Genomic DNA, 19,267 nt, shown 5'->3' on the forward strand with positions numbered 1-19,267 from the left:
GCAGAAAGAGGGGGATTGGTGGCAGATGTTAGCTCAGGGCTAATCTGCCTCAAAAGAAAAAAAGATCACTCTAAAATAATCCTCATGTTAAAGAGATGTATTTTGGGGTGGCAAATTTTATTCCCCTTCAGTACATTCTGTGATCACACAACAACAAAATTGCCTGATGACACATTTCTCAGAACATATTCCTGTCAGTAAGTGATTCATGACTGTATATGATACCCTGGATAAGGCAGAATTCTAGGCCCAAAAATCAGATTACTGTTGTCGGGTGCTGAGGGTTGGGGGAGGGAATTGACTGCAGTAGGGCAGGACAGGACTTTGGGGATGATGAAAATTTTCTGTTGATTGTGGTGGTGGTTACATGACTGTATACATTTGTCAAAATCAACCTTTACACTTAAGGATGAATTTTATTGCGTGCAAATTATACCTAAGTACATCTGACAGATAAGGATACAAGGAATAAATTACAAGTGTTAGGAATAAGGACTTCCTCTGTTAGCCAAGTTGGAGTAGCAGGGACCAGATTTACCCTCTCTCTTGAAACAAGCAAAGAAAGGACAGATACATGAAGCAAGACACTGGACATCAGGCAACGAAGAACAGAGATCCCTGAGAGAAACCAGGTTAACCCTATGATTTCCCATATATTACTGCCTTGAGAGAGTTTTCAGACCATGGCTGAGGGAGGGGAACTAAGGTAGAGCCCGGTGAGCTCCTTGAGTGGAGATGGAGCTAAGAGTCTGAGGAGAGAAAGGTGGCTAGACCTCCCAGGACAGGGTGCTGCAGAGGAAAGGGGCGTACACAGAAAACTCTGGGGATCCACAGAGGAACCTCCCCAAATATCTACAGAGGACCCTCCTCAGTTGTTCACACAGGACCCTCCCCAAATATCCACAGAGGACCCTCCCCAAATATCCCCAGAGGATCCTCCTCAGGTGTTCACAGAGGACCCTCCCCAAGTATTCAGCTGAACACCAATCAGCATATCCTGATTAAAGTATCCATTCATGTAAGGAAACTACTCAAAGCCAGAAAAAGAACCAGCCAGGAGGATTCAAGGGAACAGTGCTTGTTCACAGCAGACTGGAAACCTCCATAATTCATGAGAATACTGCCCTGGTCCCACCTAACAAATCTTAAAAGCAAGAACGAAGAGGATCAAGCACTTTCCAAGTAATTTGACTTGGAACAAAGCTGAAGAATATTTACAGGAATAGAAAAATATCCAGCACCCAGCAAGGTCGAATTTACAATGTCTGACATCATATCAAAAATTACCAGGTATACCAAGAAGCAGGTAAATATGATCCACAATGAGGAGAAGTATCAGTCAATTAAAACTGAATCAAACTGACACAGATGTTGAATTTATAGACAAGGACACAAAAGAGTTATTTTGACTGTATTCCAGATGCTCAAAAAGTTAAGAAGAGACATGGAATGTTGGAAAAAAAAAAAACAAAACTTGTAGAAATTCTAGAATTTCTAGAAATAACTACAGTATGTGAGATGAAAAATACATTGGATGGAATCAATGGCAGAAGAAAAGATTAGTGAACTTGAACACATAGCAATAGGAACTTCCCAGAATGAAACATAGAAAAAAATAATTTTACAGAAAGAAAAGACAGCCAGTCCTGATGGCCTAGTGGTTAAAGTGTGGTATGCTCGGCTTTGGCAGCCTGGGTTTGGTTCTCAGTCGTGGAACCACACCACTTGACTCTCAGTAGCCATGTTGTGGTGGCGGCTCACATAGAAGAACTAGAGGAACTTACAAGGAGAATCTATAACCATGTAGTGGGGCTTCGGGGAGACCAAAAAGGGGGCAAGATTAGCAACAGATGTTAGCTCAGGGCAAATATTTCCCAGCAAAAAAAAAAAGATCATCAGTGAACTGTTGGAAAACTTTAAGGGACTTAATATACATGTAATTGGAGTCCTCAAAAAAGAAGAAAGAGAGGGAGGTCCAGAAAAAACATGTGAAGAAATATTTCAAATTTGATGAAACTATAAACCCAAAGCTCAGCTACCTCCAACATAACATGAAGGAAACTGCTTAATTGCTCAAAACCAGTGATACAGGGAAAAGCTTTAAAGCAGCCAGATGAAAAAATCAAGTCATATGCAAAAGAATGACAAGGATGACATCAGATTTCTTGTCAGAAATAATGTAAGCAAAGAAGACGGTGGAGAACATCTTTAAGTACTGGAAGAAAAGTACCCTCAACCTAGAATTTTATGCTCAGTGGAAATATCTTCCAAAGAGCAAAGGCTTAAACAAAAAAACCTTTTTAGTCATACAAAAGCTGAGAATTTGTTACCAGCAGGCCCACACAGCAAGAAATATTAAAGGAAATCCTTTAGACAGAAGGGGAATGATACCAGATTGAAGTCTGGATCTATACAAAGGAACAAAGAAGTGGTGGAAATGGCAACTGCATAGGTAAACATATGAAATTTTGTCTTATTATTTACATCTCTTTAGAATGTAATTGATTGCCTTTACAAAACTGGTCGTATATTGTGGGGTTTATAACATGTGTAAAGTCAACTGTATGACAACAACTGCTCAGAGTTTGGGAGGGGAGAAATGGAAGATTCCTATCATAAGGTTCTTACACCACATGTAAAGCAGTATAATATCACTTGGAGGTAGACTGTGATTAATTAAAGATGGATGCTGAACCCTGAAGTGACCACTAAATTTAAAAAAGCAGTTATAGCTAATAAGTCAACAGAGAAGATAAAATGGGTCTATAAAAAAATACTCAATATGAAAGGCAGAGAAAATGGGGAGGGGGAGATAGATGAGATGAATTAAAAACAAATAACAAAAGATAGATATAAACATAATCACATCAATAAATATAAAGGATCTAAACATCCCATTTAAGATGTAGAGATTGTGAGGCTGGATTTTTAAAAAGCAAGACCTAACTATATATAGCCTACTACAAACACAGTTTAAAAATACACACCAAATAGGGCAGCCCAGAGGCGCAGTGGTTAAGTTCACGCGTTCTGCCTTGGTGGCCCAGAGTTTGTTGGTTCAGACCTATGCACCACCTGTCAAGCCATGCTGTGGCAGGCATCCCACATATAAAGTAGAGGAAGATGGGCATGGATATTAGCTCAGGGCCAGTCTTCCTCAGCAAAAAAGAGAAGGATTGGTGGCAGATGTCAGCTCAGGGCTAATCTTCCTCAAAAAAAAAAAGACACACCAAAAAAAAAATTAAAATTAAAAAATAAAAATAGTTAATTTACTTATCAACTCCTAAAAAAGTAAAGTAAAATAAATAGGCACAAATAAATTAAAAGAATAAGATGGAAAAGTTGTACCATACTAATGCTAATAAAAAGGAAAATGAAGTCACTGTATTAATATCAACAATGTGAATTTCATAGCAAAGAATACCACCAGAGACAAAGAGGTCATTTTATAATGATAAAGGTGTCAATTCATCACGAGAACACAATCCTAAAAGTTTGTGCACTTCATAACAGGGCTCCAAATACAAAACACAAGTATTAGGACTGAAAGAAGTGATGTCACTACAGATCCAATAGAAATTTCAAGAAAAGTAAGGGGATATTGTCAGCAATTTTATGCCCCCAAAATTGACAGCTCAAGTGAAGCAAATTCCTTAAAAGACAAAAATTATCAAAACACAAGAGGAAATGGGAAATATAATAGTCACATATATATGAAATTGAATCTATAATTTAAAACCTTCATAGGAAAAAATAACCTCTGGAAAATAAACAAAATTGACTAACCCTTAGTCAGGCTCACTAAGAATAAAAGAAGATTCAAATAGATAAAATTAGGAATGAAAGAGGAGAAGTCACAATGGATACCACAGAAATACAAAAGATTATAAGAGAATACTATGAAAAACTATATGCCAACAAATTGGATAACTTAGAAGAAATGGATAAATTCTTAGACTCCTACAACCTCCCAAAACTGAAGCAGGAAGAAATAGAGTCTGAATAGACCAATCACAAGTAAAGAAAGTGAAACAGTAATCAAAAACCTTCTCAAAAATAAAAGTCCAGGACCAGACGGCTTCTCTGGAGAATTCCACCAAACATTCAAAGAAGATTTAATACCTATCCTTCTCAAACTATTCCAGAAAATTGAGGAAGATGGAGTACTTCCTAACACATTGTATGAAGCCAGCATCACCCTGATCCCAAAACCAGACAAGGACAACACCAAGAAGGAAAACTACAGGCCAATATCACTGATGAACATAGATGCAAAAATCCTCAACAAAATTCTGGCAAAGTGAATACAGCAATACTTTAAAAAGATCATACACCATGGTCAAGTGGGATTTATACCAGGTACACAGGAATGGTTCAACATCCGCAAGTCAATCAATGTGATACACTACATTAACAAAATGAGAAACAAAAACCACATGATCATCTCAATAGATGCAGAGAAAGCGTTCGACAAGATTCAACATCCATTTATGGTAAAAACTCAATAAAATGGGTATAGAAGGAAAGTACCTCAACATAATAAAGGTCATGTATGACAAATACACAGCCAACATCATACTCAATGGGCAAAAACTGAAAGCCATCCCTCTGAGAACAGGAACAAGACAAGGGTGTCCACTCTCAACACTCTTATTCAACATTGTACTGGAGGTTTGGGCCAGAGCAGTTAAGCAGGAAAAAGAAACAAAAGGAATCCAAATAGGCAATGAAGAAGTGAAACTCTCGCTGTTTGCAGACAGCATGATCTTATATATAGAAAACCCCAAAGAATCCATTGGAAAACTATTAGAAATAATCAACAACTACAGCAAAGTTGCAGGGTATAAAATCAACATACATAAATCAGTAGCATTTCTATACTCTAACAACAAACTAACAGAAGAAGAACTCAAGAACATGATCCCATTCACAATTGCAACAAAAAGAATAAAATACCTTGGGGTAAATTTAACCAAGGAAGTGAAAGACCTATACAAGGAAAACTACAAGACTTTCCTGAAAGAAATTGATGACAACATAAGAGATGGAAAGATATTCCATGCACATAGATTGAAAGAATAAACATAGTTAAAATGTACATACTACCTAAAGCAATCTACAGATTCAATGCTATCCCAATCAGAATCCCAATGACATTCTTTACAGAGATAGAACAAAGAATCCTAAAATTCATATGGGGCAACAAAAGACCCCAAATCACTAAAGCAATCCTGAGAAAAAAGAACAACTGCTGACTTCAAAATATACACAAAGCCATAGTGATCAAAACAGCATGATACTGGTACAAAAACAGACACACAAATCAATGACACAGAATTGAAAGCCCAGAAATAAAACCACACATCTATGGACAGCTGATCTTCAACAAAGGAGCTGAATATAATGGAGAAAAGAAAGTCTCTTCAACAAATGGTGCTGGGAAAACTGGAAAGCCACATGTAAAAGAATGAAAATTGACCATTCTTTTTCACCATTCACAAAAATAAACTCAAAATGGGTCAAAGACCTAAACGTAAGACCTGAAGCCATAAGGCTTCTAGAAGAAAATATAGGCAGCACACTCTTTGACAGCAGTATCTAAAGGATCTTTTCAGACACCATGTCTTCTCAGACAAGGGAAACAATAGAAAGAAAAAACAAATGGGACTTCATCAGACTAAAGAGCTTCTTCAAGGCAAGGGAAAACAGGATTGAAACAAACAACCCACCAATTGGGAAAAAATATTTTCAAGTCATGTATCTGACAAAGGGTTAATCTCCATATTATATAAAGAACTCACACAACTCAACACCAAAAATCAAATAACCCAATCAAAAATGGGCAGAGGACATGAACAGACATTTCTCCAAAGAAGATATACGGATGGTCAAAAGGCACATGAAAAGATGCTCATCATCATTGATCATCAGGGAAATGCAAATCAAAACTACACTAAGATATCACCTTATACCCGTTAGAATGGCAAAAATAACCAAAACAAAAAGTGACAAATGTTGGAGAGGTTGAGGAGAAAAAGGAACCCTCATACACTGCTGGTGGGAATGCAAACTGGTGCAGCCACTGTGGAAAACAGTATGGAGATTTCTCAAAAAATTAGAAATACCATATGACCCAGCCATCCCACTACTGGGTATCTATCCAGAGAACTTGAAATCAGCAATTCCAAAAGTCCCATGCACCCCTATGTTCATTGCAGCATTATTTACAATAGCCAAGATGTGGAAGCAACCTAAGTGCCCATCAACTGATGATTGGATAAAGAAGATATGGTATATACATACAATGGAATACTACTCAGCCATAAAAAAGGATAAACTCATCCCGTTCACAACAACATGGATGGACCTTGAGGGTATTGTGTTCAGTGAAATAAGCCAGATAGAGAAAGACAATCTCCATGTGACTACACTTATATGTGGAAGTTAAACATGTAGACAAAGAGAACTGATTAGTGGTTACCAGGGGAAAGGAAGGGTAGGGGGTGGGCACAAAGGGTGAAGTGGTACATGTACAACATGACTGACAAACAGTAATGTACAACTGAAATTTCACAAGGTTGTAAACTATCATAATTTCAATAAAAAGTAAAAATAAAAATAACCTCTAGACCCAGATGGTTTCACTGGGAAAATACCAATGTTACAAAAACTTTTTCAGAAAATAGGAGAAGGAGGAACACTTTCCAACATGTCTTATGATGTGAGCATAAGCTAGATACCAAAATCTGACAAAAATATTCCCAGGAAAGAAAATTCCAGACCAAATCCCACGTGAAAAAACTCTCAACAAAATATTTGCGTTTTTGAGTCCAGCAATATATAAAAGGGTAATGCATCATAACCAAGCAGGTTTTATCTCTGGAATGCAAAGTTGCTTTATCATTGAAAAACCAATCACTGATTCATCACATTAACTGAATGAAGGAGAAAAATCGTAAGACTGTATCAATAGATGCAGGAAATGCATTTGATAGAATTCAGCACCCATTTATGGGTTAATGAGGAGGACAACGGAACTTCCTTAGTCTGAGAACAAGCATATACAGAAAGCTTGTTGCTAACCTCATACATAATGATCCGCTTTGGGAGCTTTTTCCCTAAAATTCCTAAAATCCACTTTGAGAGCTTTTTACCTGATGTTCCCTAAAATCAGGAACAACAGAACAATATCAAAGTCCTAGCCAATGCAATAAGACAAAGGGGAAAAAAGAATAAAAAGTACACTATTGGAAATGAAGAAGTAAAACTTGTCATTATTTGCAGACAGCCCAATTGTGTGTGTAGAAACCCCTGTGGAACTACAAAAGCTACAAACGCTAATATATGAGGTTAGCAAGAGCATGAGAGAAAGGTTAATACATAAGAATTAGTTGTATTCCTAGAGAGTAGCAATGAACAACCAGAAAATGAAATTTGAAAAATCAGTGCCATTTACAGTAATATCAAAATGCCACAAGTAATTAAGAATAAATATAATGAAAGGTATTACACTAAAAATCACAAAGCGTTGCTGAGAGAAATTAAAGAAATCCTAGGGAAGGAATTTGCCATATTGATGGAGTGGAAGAGTCAGTATTTTTAAGATGACTTTTTTCCTCCAAATTGATCCATAGATACAATGCAATCTCAATCAAAATCACAGCAGGCCTTCCTGAAGAAATTGACAAGATGATTCTGAAGTTGTTTGGAATTGCAAAGGAAGTAGAATAACCAGTCTTGTAAAAGAACAATGTTGAAGGGCTTAGGCTACCTCATTTCCAGACTCGCTATAAAGCTACAGTAATCAAGACAATGTGATATTGGCATGAAGAGAGAGCAATAGAGGGGGAAAAAAAAAAGGAAAAGAATCCGGAAATTGATCCACCATGGCACCAAGACCATTCAATAGGGAAAGATAAAGTTTTTTGACCAATAGTTTTGGAACAACTGAAGATTAAATGGAAATTAACCTCTATCCCTTCTCGTACGATAGGCAAAAGTGATTTCTAGATGGATCATAGACCTAAATGTCTATGATAAAACTTCTACAATAAAGCTCCCAGCTGAAACTATAACATCTTCATGACTTCAGGATATGTGAAGATTTCTTAGGACACAAAAAGCACTAACCATAAAAAAATATTATAAACTGGACTTCAACAAAGTTAAGTTTAATTAATATGTTTAAGAAGATTAATAGAAAAATTACACACCAGGAAAACATGTTTGTAATAATATATCTGACAAAGGAGTTCTAGCCAGAATATAACAAACCATAAACCAACAATAGAAAGAAAACCTCATGAAAAAATATGGACAAAAGACTTGAATGGGCGCTTCACAAAAGAAGATATACAAGTGACCAATAAGTGCATGAAATGATACTCAACATCGTTAATCATCAGGAAAATGCTAATTAAAATGACTTGGTGTGCTTGCTTCAGCAGCATATATACTAAAATTAGAACGATGCAGAGAAAATCAGCATGGCCCCTGCACAAGGATGATGTGCAAATTCGTGAAGTGTTCCATGTTTTGCACGGTTCCCAAAGGTCCTTCCACCCTTTGCTCATTAGCTCCAAGGAAATGATATGAGTGAAAGCACAGCATGTGGTACCCAATGTTGAAATTGTGGTTTTCGCTACAAAAAAAATTACATGGTGATTCAATTTCTCACCTTCTAGAATAGCTACAATCAAAAAGGCTGACAATACTAAACGTCAACAAGAATTTGGAGCCCTAAACCCCTAATTCATTACTGGTTTAGAGAGCGATTAAAGTTTCTTATAAAGTTAAATGCATTTCAGCTCTATGAACCAGCGTGTCTAGATATGTACTCAAAAGAAATTTAAACGTCTACAAACATATTTGTATTAAGAATGTTTATAGCAACATTTTCATGATAGCCCCAAACTAGAAATAACCCAAATGTTCAACAACAGCAGGATGGATAGATAGATTATGGTATATACATACAATATAATACTTCTCAGAATTTAAAGGAACAAGCTACTGATACAAACAACATGGATGGATTCCAAAAGCATTATGTTTAGTGAAAGGAGCCAGACACAAAAGAATTCCATTTACATGAAGCCCAAGAATAGGTTAAACTAATCTATGGTGTTAAAAAGTTGTAGCCTTTTGGCGGTTATGGGGATTCATTGACCCAGTACCTGGGGTAAAAGAATTTTTATATGCTGTTTGGGGTGTTAGTTACATGGGTGTATACAATTGTCAAAATTCACCTCACTGACACTTAAAACCTGTGCATTTCATTGTATGTAAATTATACCTCAATTAAAATGTTGAAAAGATTGTCGTTAATGCACAGATCTGCTAGGTGGGCAAAGAACATGGCTTGGGGTCATGCAGGCAGTAACACTGCTTAAAGTTCACCTACTGAAATGGCCCAGTGACGACCCCTGTGCCACGGCCAAACACTGCAGCGTAGATGCCGGGAATCCACTCCTGCGGAAACTGGCTCCCACGATCTTCCTTGACTCCTCAGACACCCAGCACGGTAGATGTACCCAACATCAGTACTTTGAAATTGTCTTTATTTTGTACATTTCTACTTAGAATTCGTCACTTACGCTTAAGGAGCCATGTGCTAACATTAGACGGTACTGATACTGTACTATGTGAATCACTGGCTAGTAACAGCGCCACTTGGCTCAAGTGTTAGAGTAAGTGCTGTGCTGGATTTTCTGTGCTGTGTTTGGGATGTGAGTCTGTGTATCCACAGCTGAGATTTAGATATAACTCACTTGTTCGATAAGGACTTATGACCTAACTGATATGGTACTTTTATACCAATAAGGAAACATGATTTCTTAGTATAAGCATGTCCATATATAACTTATTATTATACAATGGAACTTTAAAGTTCATCCTCTTTTCAGATTTATATAACTTGCGATTGCAAACGTGTTTTGTCTTCATTTCTGATAAGCAGTGGTTGGAATGGGTAACTTTGCTTTCCTACTGGTCCTTTCTGCAAGTATTTGATGATCCTTAAATACTTGGGAGCATTTCCATGCACTAGGGATGTCTTTAGTTAAAGGAACTCCAGTTTGCATTCTTTGGCAAAGTGAAGATTTTGTTAGATAGGCACTCCCTATATGTATCTTGAAATCTCATATTTTTGTACCTGAGAGTTTTTGAAATTTGAGAACACCTATGTGTTAACTCTTTATTTCCTCCTTCATGTCCCTATGAACACAGCAGACCAGTCTTGCTCCAGATGCTGTGTGTTGTCTCCTCCAAGCATCTGCAAGATAGGAAATGTAGCTCCCAGTCATACATATTTCTTTTTCTGAGATGCTACTTTGAGCCATTATAACAAAATTTATGAATTAGAATAATTTAGAACATTGGCTTATTTTTGTTCCTGTTAATATTTGGGATTCAAGGAATCATGAAGGAAATTATTCAAATCATTGCATTCAGCTTGAATGGATCCATTAAAAGTCCTGTGTGCCTTCAGAGTGCACACACTGTTACTAAGCCTATTCTTCCCTTTCTTCAAGTCCTGCCTCAGTTTTCTAAAGATACAGATACTGAGAGAAAGCAGTAGCCATGATTACCATCATAAAGGAAGTAACAGAGACAAGGGTGGAATAATAACGTTACAATCTGGAACCTTAGCTTTTTGATAGACTCACCTCCAAGTTGAGTGGTGGTAGTTTTTCAGTCTGGTTTCGTTTATTACCAAATTGCAGCCCCAGGAAACCCAGTTAAGAACTCTCTTTTTATTGCTGCCATGGTCATCTCTGGAGTCCACCTACTAATGTGATCGTAGGGAGTGGGGCTGGCAGTAGGCCATACACACACAGCAGCTGTGCATCACTCCAGGTGCCCATAAGATTTTTTTTTGTACATTTCTGGGAATATTTGGACAAGATACCTCAGCCACCTAGGGAAAATACGTTGCATCAAGGGAGCTTGCCCGAGTTGCTTTCTAGAGTCTTTCTGCGATTCCAGGTAGATAATTTAACAGGGGTGGAAGTGGGTAGCAGAACCATGGGAGATGAGACGAAAACAGGAGGGAGTGTCTTTGGGGACAGCAGCTGTGAGGATTGACATAGGATGCTCACTAGAGTGGAAATCCCTCACCAGAATGCTGAGCTAGACCATATTTGAGCCCCATGTTTGGCTCCTTCATGCTTCGGACGTACTTTGGCCCCTTTCTTGTGTCTCATCTTGTAGATGAGTAGGGTCAGGCACCCAGATTTTAGATGTGGAAGCTTCCAGGCTCCCCTCCCTTATCATACTAGGAGACTTGGAGCTACTTCAGTGAGAAACACTTGATAGATTTGCCAATAAAATTCATACTCCCCAATTCCCTCAGAAAAGAAACTTTAAAAAACAGTACCATAAAATTGAACTATCCGGTAATACCATTGACCTCACATATTAAAATAATTGCTCAGGTCTGTGTGTCCAGGCCTGGTCATCTATTACTCTCTTCTGTTGCTCTATGGAAATGTTGACATCTTTTTAAGATTTTTTTAGCCTTTAATGGTACAGTGATTGATTTTAACAATTTCCATATTTGACATTGTTTTTGATCTTCTTTTTACTTTGTTTCCTGCTTTTTGCATTCTCCTCCCTGCCCCTCCTTTTCTTCATCCCATTTTTAATTGTTGGGTTGTTTTGTTTATGTGTCTGTGTGTCATTTATTTTTGGTTTCTTTTGGTCTGGTGTCTTCTCCTTTCTTCTGTTCCCTACCTCCTGCTGCTGTAGCCCCACAGGCTGTGGAAGCTGGCCGAGCAGGTAGGGGATTTTCCTCTTCATCCTCACTGGTGCCTCCCTACTACCTCTGTCTTGACAGCTTCCAGCAGTGGACAGACTAGAAGTTGAGTGCAGAGATTGACTAGGGGTTTATAGACCCTGTGGTCAAGAGGACTGAGGGCCAGCGGAATGTCTTTTCTGAGATCTCTTCAAACGTTTCACACTTATGACAGACGCTGGACTTCCATTGTACATGATCAGTGGTTTCTTGGCCAGTTTGGGGTCATCTTGTTTTACTTCATTTTCCACTTTTAGTGACCTGTTTACTGATTTATTTTTTAATTGGCCTTCTATGGTTATGTGTTTGCATTACTCAGCACATCAAACCACTTCTCCACTCAGCGCTGGTCTGTAACACAGCTCCACGCAAGTCATAGGTTAGAAAGAATGTTCTTTGCATTATACATAGCATAAGCTCCCACCTGGAGGCTGATTGCATGTGCTTCCTCTGTCTTGGTGGTGAGATACCAATGACCAGAGCTGTTGAGTAGGATATTATGTTTTAATGAGGTGTCTTTATTTTTATCTTTTTCTTACATTTAAACATGCCTTTGGTACAAGATAAAGATTCTCTCCTGAAGAGTTTTAGTGTAGTTCTTCAAATAAATTCTGAGGGGCTCCCTTGTTTTTTGGCAAATTTGTTTTTAGGTTCCATCTTTTCCTACACAAGGTATTGCATTGCCTTCCCAAGAAATGTATGTAGAATTTTGGTTTGTAAGGTGGCTTTAATGATGTTGTTCTTACATGGACAGAGATCACTGGTCAGAAGTCAACTCAGCATATGTTGTGAAGAGATCTATGGTGCCAAAATCAGATTTCTGGACCCCCATGTTACACAAATAGTCAGATAGCTCAGACCGCAAAGTGCTGCCCTCTGACCTGAGACACACACAAAGCCTCCGTGACCTGCGTCACAGCAAGGACATCCTCCCTCGGCCAGCGGAAGCCAGGCCAAGTAGGACTAAAAGGACAAGATAATTGTCTTTTTTCTCTTCCTCCTCAATCTGTCAGCTCAGGTCACATGTTCTGCTTCAGTATCTTGAGTCTAAAAATAGACCTTTTTGGATAGATGGAATAAAATTTCTCAGCAAATGATGCTTGATCCTTGACAGCCTGCTTTTGCCAGCCAGACGTAGTCGCAGCAGCTCCAGCCTTCTTTTATTTGGCAAGACGTGTCGCATGCCTCTTTTCTTTTTATCAGTGGGATTGACAGTCAAGCCATGTGCAAGTCCAGGATTATCCTAATAAGATGCTCCTGTTGGGATTTAGGTTATCAAATTGAAAGTTAACCAGAATCATGGAGAGGGTGGTTTAGTGCTTTTAGTTTTTGTTTAGTTTCATATTTTTACCAAAGAAATGCTTACCAGCTGGTGGGAGGCACAGACCTGCATTCCTGCCCTGCAGACATGGGTTAACCGCACTGTGTCCTTGCTTGCAGGGGACCTCGGGACCTGACCCCACCACTGTCTACGTTGACATGAGAGCTCTAAGACACGACAGGTACGGTACTTGTGGTTCTGTTCTCTGGGCTCCTGGGCACACAGGTACCCTCCAGCAAAGGAGGAGCCGTGCTTATCTGCTCCAGGCGGTTATCTTGCAAATAAGTGTGGAGTTGGGCATGTTGGTGGACCTGTAGCATCTCTCCACCTTCTGTTTTGTTAACATGCCCAATAGAGCAATCAAGGCTGTGTTTTGAGAGGCAGTGAAAACTGTTGTGACATAGCGGTGTGTTGCTGTTTCTAATAGTCTGACCAGAAGCACCTGGTTGTTTTCCTTGGCCATTTTAGTCAGGCACACTTTGCACCTCGTAAAATATCAACACTCTGCCCACATTTCTTTACATGAATTGAAATTTTGTCAAGGCATTTCCATGAAAAACTAAAATAATAGTGAGGTTGCCTTTTTTGTGCAGCTTCCTTGAGCAAGATTGAAAAGTGGTATTATTGGTGAGTGTTTGTAATTTCGTGTCAGGGGAGAGAAGGGGCAGAGGTGGAAGCAAGATGAGAAGCCTTTAGAGGAATTTCTGCCCCAATGAGGAGGACCTATTAAAATGCCTAAGTGGGAGAGAATTTTATTGTTTTTCTATAGACTTTCCCCATTGAATAGATTACTCCTGTTCAGTAACTATGGAGACACCCTTTCATTGTTGTTTATAGGATGTGACTAGTAATAAAGCGAGGTGTCTCCTTTCCTAAATTACTAGCAGATGCTCAATGAATGTGTTGCGATGGCCAGTTACTGTGGTACTCACTTTGCATTTTCTCAGTCGCTTACCTGCCGACATGTGTCATTGTGCCCTACAAAGCGTGGACAAATGGAACAAGAGGGTTGTAGAGCTAGTAGGGGGAGTAAAATGCAGAGACCCAACCCCGGCCCGGCTGAGCCGATGGCCTGAGTGTCTTCTTCAGTGACACTGAATCCATGTGTGAATGTGTTGGGGGGCAGGGTTGTGAAGGCTGAGGAGGGGTCCAGGTGGGCTATGCACTCTCCTGCCAGCCTGGGGAATACCATCTACATGCACACGAAGGTTCCCAACATGGCACTTGTGCCCCAGCGGCCATCTGGCCATGTCTGGTTAGCATGATTTGGGAGTAATACTGCTGGCCTCGGGGCTGGAGGCCAGGGATGCAGCTCAGCATCAGACAGGGCACAGGACACCCTCCCCCCCAACAATGACCAAAATGCCAATAGTGCTGAGATTGAGAAACCCTGCATACACCTAGTCCTCTCTCACTTGGAGGTCGTCTGCCTGGCCCCTGCAGCCCTCATTTTAGACTCTACTGTTCAAAGAGAATCACAGAAGGTTAGAGCCCATCTGGTGGGAGCCCCTCCTGGGAGGCTGAGGGCAGAGAGCATGGCTGGCCCACCAAGAACGCACCAGCTGCACAGTAGCAAAGTCCCATGGAGAACATTTCCAGAAGTCAAAAACTTAGTTCGAAGATGTTAAGTAACTTGTTCTAAGGGCAGACGTAGTTCCAAGTATAACTTATGGGCTTAAACAAATCTACTTTACACCCTATAAAAGTTATTTGAAAATGTTAATTTTATAACTTCAAAAACTGAACAGTAGCTCATCAAAGAATCTCTGTTTGAGTAACATTTATGCAGTTCTGTCTATGCCCTGCGCTTGACACACATGAAGAAACAGGACAGTTTATCTCATTTTGTGTTACCAGTGTCCTGGATATCAGACATGGCAGAGAGTGGAGACATGGGGGTGTACTGGACTATTGGGAATGGCAGAGTGTGGGGACATGGGGACGTCCCAGTTTGTTGGGGACGGCAGAGAGTGGGCAAGTGGGGATGTCCTGGACTGTCAGAGATGGCGGAGAGCAGAGACTTGGGGATTTTCTTTCCTGGAAAAGGACAGAAATCTCAAGAACTCATTTCTAACAAGTTTGTGACCTACTTTTTCACTGTCTTCTCTGTGGCAAATCTTCCTATTGAGAAAATCTATGATTTAGGAAAAGTGTAATGAAATTGGAACCAGTACAGTGTATGATGGTAATAAAGGTTCAATAAGAGATCAATATCATTGTTCAAGAAAGAGCCCAGAGGGGCTGACCTGGTGACATAGCAGTTGGGTTCATGTGCTCTGCTTCAGCAGGGCCCAGGGTTTGCCACTTCAGGTCCTGGGCACAGATCTACACACCGTTTGTCAAGCCATGCTGTGGTAGGCACCCACACATAAAATAGAGGAAGGTGGGCACAGATATTAGCTCAGGGCCAATCTTCCCCAACAAAAAGAGGAGGATTGGCAGTGGATGTTAGCTCAGGGCTAATCTTCCTCCAAAAAAAAAAAAAAAATGCCCAGAAGCCTGAGTCCTAGTAAAAGTTTCTTGATGATTTACTAATTCTTTGACCTTGGCAAGTTCATAATCCTTTTAAGTCACACTTTGTCCTAATCTGCAAAATAATCTCTAATACATACTTTTCCCTGACTAGGTTGTCCAAAATGGAAGTAAAAGTGCTTTGTGACCTGGAAATTGCTGTGCAGTTATGTGTTATTAAAGATAGCCATTGGGGGGCCAGCCCTGTGGCACAGTGGTTAAGTTCGTGTGCTCTGCTTTGGTGGCCTGGGATTCACAGGTTTGGATCCTGGGCACAAACCTACACACCACTCATCAAGCCATGCTGACGTGGCATCCCACAAAGAAGAACCAGAAGGACTTACAACTAGGATATACAACTATGTACTGGGGCTTTGGGGAGAAAAAAAGAAAAAAGAGGAAGATTGACAACAGATGTTAGCTCAGGACCAATTCTCCTCGCAAAAAAAAAAAAAAAACCTAGCCATGGGTAATATCATTGATCTTTCCAATTAATGGTGATGTTGATTAGTGTCAGAGTGATCAGGACACATCAGACCACCCCCCTTCCTCTGTCCCCCCATCCCAGCCACTCAGAGAAAGCCTTCAGAATCGTGTCTGTACCCTTGTCGACCCCCTGGTTCGGTCACCCCCCTCCACCCCAGGAGCGCTCTCCCAGACTCGAACCTCATATTCCCAGTTCTCTCTCCTGTGTCAGAGGACAGATGTGCCTGGGAGCTGAGGGGAGCACATCAGACACCGGAATGTTTGTACTGGACTTACCTCCTCTTCATCTTCTTCAGCGTTTGACTTACAAAAGGCACAGCAGAACCCTGCCTGGAACATGATGTGGCAATTCCTTCAACATGGTTCCTGTCCAGAACTTCCCAGTCACCAACCGGGAGCCTCCTCTTCCCCTGGATGCTCTCCCTCTTTCTGTGTTCAGGACCATCATTAGAGGCTTGGTCCTTTCACCTGGCTGGCTGGGTCGCTGGCTGTGGTGCAGCTCAGGCTGAGGTCCTGCCCAGGGCTGGGTCGTCATCCCTTCTGTCCTGCTGGGCTGCCCTCTGAAGGTGACAGAGCCTCAAGGAACCTCCATCTTTGCCTTACCTGTTAGTTGCTCCTCCTTACCTTCCTGCCCACACCCAGCTAAGCTCTTCCTGCCCTGTGAGCCTTGCCCCTGTGCCTCTCCTGTTTCTGCATCTTCCCTCCTATCTGTTGAAATTATCCTCGTGCTCAAGCCCAGCTCAAATACCATCTTCTCTGAATATTCCCTGGTGGAAATATCTAGCTTGAAGTCTCCAGCATCACTTCTGACCTTGGTGAACACGTCAAATGTACCTTATGCTGCAGCTGATGTGGCATAGAGGCTCTGGGGTCTGACCGATCAGGGTTCAAATCTCCTTCCTCCTCTGTCCTTGGACAAGCTCCATGACCTCGGTTTCCTGTGCTCAGAATGGGTGCAGTAAACCAGCCTCCCAGGGGACCCATGAGGACTAAATAAGAGGTGCCATGAGGTGCCAGCAGGGGTGGAAGCTGATGCTGAGAGTGAGTTGGGCAGAGGGCTATCATTCCCTCAGGGAGGTGATGGTCTTCCCCACAGAGAACTCACCTCTTCTGTCCCACGGCACCAGGTGCTTCCCCCAGAGAGAGCGACCCAGGGGACAGAAGGAAAGCCCCAGCTGAGAGGCCGGCGAAACAGGAGAGCCTTTAAAAACGTTGACTTGTCTCTTTCTTGTCACTATGTCCATTAAAAACGTGGGGCTGTTGTCCTTCTCACTTCAGCTGTGTTGAGTCAGTCACAGGATTAATGACTCCCTGTTGCTTTAGGACATTCACCGGGGAGCCCCAAGGCACCTGCCTAGTTATCACTTAATTAACCTTGAGGTTAACTTGTCAGTAGGTGTGTGCAGTTTCCCTGAGAAAGAGAGCCTCTGTGTGTGTGTGTGCGTGCACGCATTGGTGTGAGAGAGACAGACAGATGACAGAGAAGAATGGCTTGGTGGAGGCCTGTGGTCAAATAGGTTTCCCAAATTGTTTTGAGTATTTCTTGATTTTCTCCCTCTGTTTAATACCCATTTTTCCTCAGAACCACAGTGTTTGGGTTTGGTTGTCTGCTGTAGCAGGCCTCCGTGGAGAACGTTCCTGCCTCAGCCAAGGAAGGTGCTTATTCTCCTGCCCTTAGAATAAATTTACTTCCTACATGCCCTCAGGGGAAATGATGAAGTTGTTCTGAGACTGTTTGGAAGTGACTGTCAGTTTTTAAAACGTTCTTTATAATGTATTCATTTAAGATGAATTCACAGTCTGTCATTGACTTCTAATTTGATCATTCCTGAAGCTCTTGAATTTTCCAGACTTGACCTAGGAAAGAAAAAAATTTTCTTCTGCATTTAAAGAAATCGTTTTAGGAGTTAAAACTTATGAGTGCGACGTTAGCGTGAAGGCCTGGAGGGACAGCTTTCTTAGCTTCCTTGCTCCTTCTGACCTGGAGTCATCATTAAAGTCTCAGACAAACCTGGATAGAGAATTAATTCCTGCTCAGTGGTTAGCGGAGTATAAAGATCCCGAGAGAGTCGTGGGCGTAGGAGGAAAGCTCATCTGTGGACTTGTGATTTACTCAGGGGGGCAGGAGAATGAGATGACGGCAAAGCAGCTAAAACAGGGCCCTGCTCTTGATCAGTTCCTGGTGCACGTGTGTGCAAGTGTTTGCAAGTGTTTGCGTTGGCACGAGTGTGAGTGTGTCATTCATGTATTTGTGGGTGCATGTGAAAGGATTCCCTGGGAGGGTGCTTGAGTCTCCATCTCATCTTTGGTCGGTTCATGGTGGCCCCTTGTCTTAGTGGACCTGAGGCAGGACCTTCAGGGGAGTTTGCACTAGTTATTATTATTACTTGTACTTATCACTGAATCTTTCTACCGTCAACTTCTAATTCCCTATAATATGGTCCTTAGAGGACTGTCCCCCAAGTACGTGGGGCAGCCTCACTGCTCTGATGGGCAGCAGCCTCGCCAGCCTTCTGGGGCTCTATCAGACGGTGCTCCACTGTTAGTCATGGCCAGTTTTTTCGCAAGTGGGTGGTCAGGTCCATCTTCCTCGTCTGTCTCGTCTAGAAGCTCTGCTGAAAGCTGTCCAACATGGGGGACCCTGCTGGCCTTTGAAATACTGGTGGTATAACTTTCAGCATCACAGCCACACGCAGCTGTCACAGTATGACCACTGACAGACAGGTGGTGTGGTTCCCTGACTGGAAACAAAACCAGGCCGTCCGGTGTGAGCCTGAATCTTAACCACTAGACTGGCCATCATCTGCATATAAACATGACGTAATGAATGCCATCTAAAAACAAAACGGAGACAAAGAAACCCTTCTTTGACCCTCCTCACCAGCTACCCCATAGCTCTGCTCCCTTGATAACAAAGCCCCTTCAGAGGGTTGCCCTACTCTCCTCCCATGTCTCACAAAGGTTCAAGCCTTGTGTCCCCACTGGGCACTGAAGCCTTCAAGGTCACCCATGGTGTCCATCTTTTCAGCCCACAGACCTCATCCACGCCCACAGGTCACTCCTGCCTAGAACCCTTTCTCCTCTGTGTGTAGAGACGACACACTGATGGCTCTTTCCCAGTGTCTTGCTTCATCCTCCCCTTCCCAGCCTGGTTT

At 41.3% G+C, this 19,267-nt stretch overlaps 1 protein-coding gene and 1 non-coding gene across 13 annotated transcripts in view; both read left to right on the plus strand.

The window, feature by feature from the left end:
• The window catches only part of DIP2C (disco interacting protein 2 homolog C), a 470,819-nt gene that overhangs the window by 422,264 nt on the left and 29,288 nt on the right, over nucleotides 1–19,267 (plus strand). For 9 of the 12 annotated variants that reach the window (XM_070501194.1, XM_070501190.1, XM_070501191.1 and 6 more), the window contains 2 exons: nucleotides 11,749–11,778; nucleotides 13,235–13,296. In XM_070501194.1, the coding sequence (XP_070357295.1) occupies nucleotides 11,749–11,778; nucleotides 13,235–13,296 (92 nt within the window). The remainder of the gene's footprint in view (nucleotides 1–11,748; nucleotides 11,779–13,234; nucleotides 13,297–19,267) is intronic. The other 3 variants (XM_044762232.2, XM_044762234.2, XM_044762236.2) reach the window with 1 other exon arrangement.
• On the plus strand, nucleotides 8,432–8,538 carry LOC123282163 (U6 spliceosomal RNA). The gene has a single exon (XR_006522171.1). It is a non-coding gene; the product is annotated as a U6 spliceosomal RNA (small nuclear RNA).

The sequence above is a fragment of the Equus asinus genome, chromosome 29 (genome assembly GCF_041296235.1).
Source record: "Equus asinus isolate D_3611 breed Donkey chromosome 29, EquAss-T2T_v2, whole genome shotgun sequence".
In the NCBI taxonomy this organism is placed as follows: domain Eukaryota; kingdom Metazoa; phylum Chordata; class Mammalia; order Perissodactyla; family Equidae; genus Equus; species Equus asinus.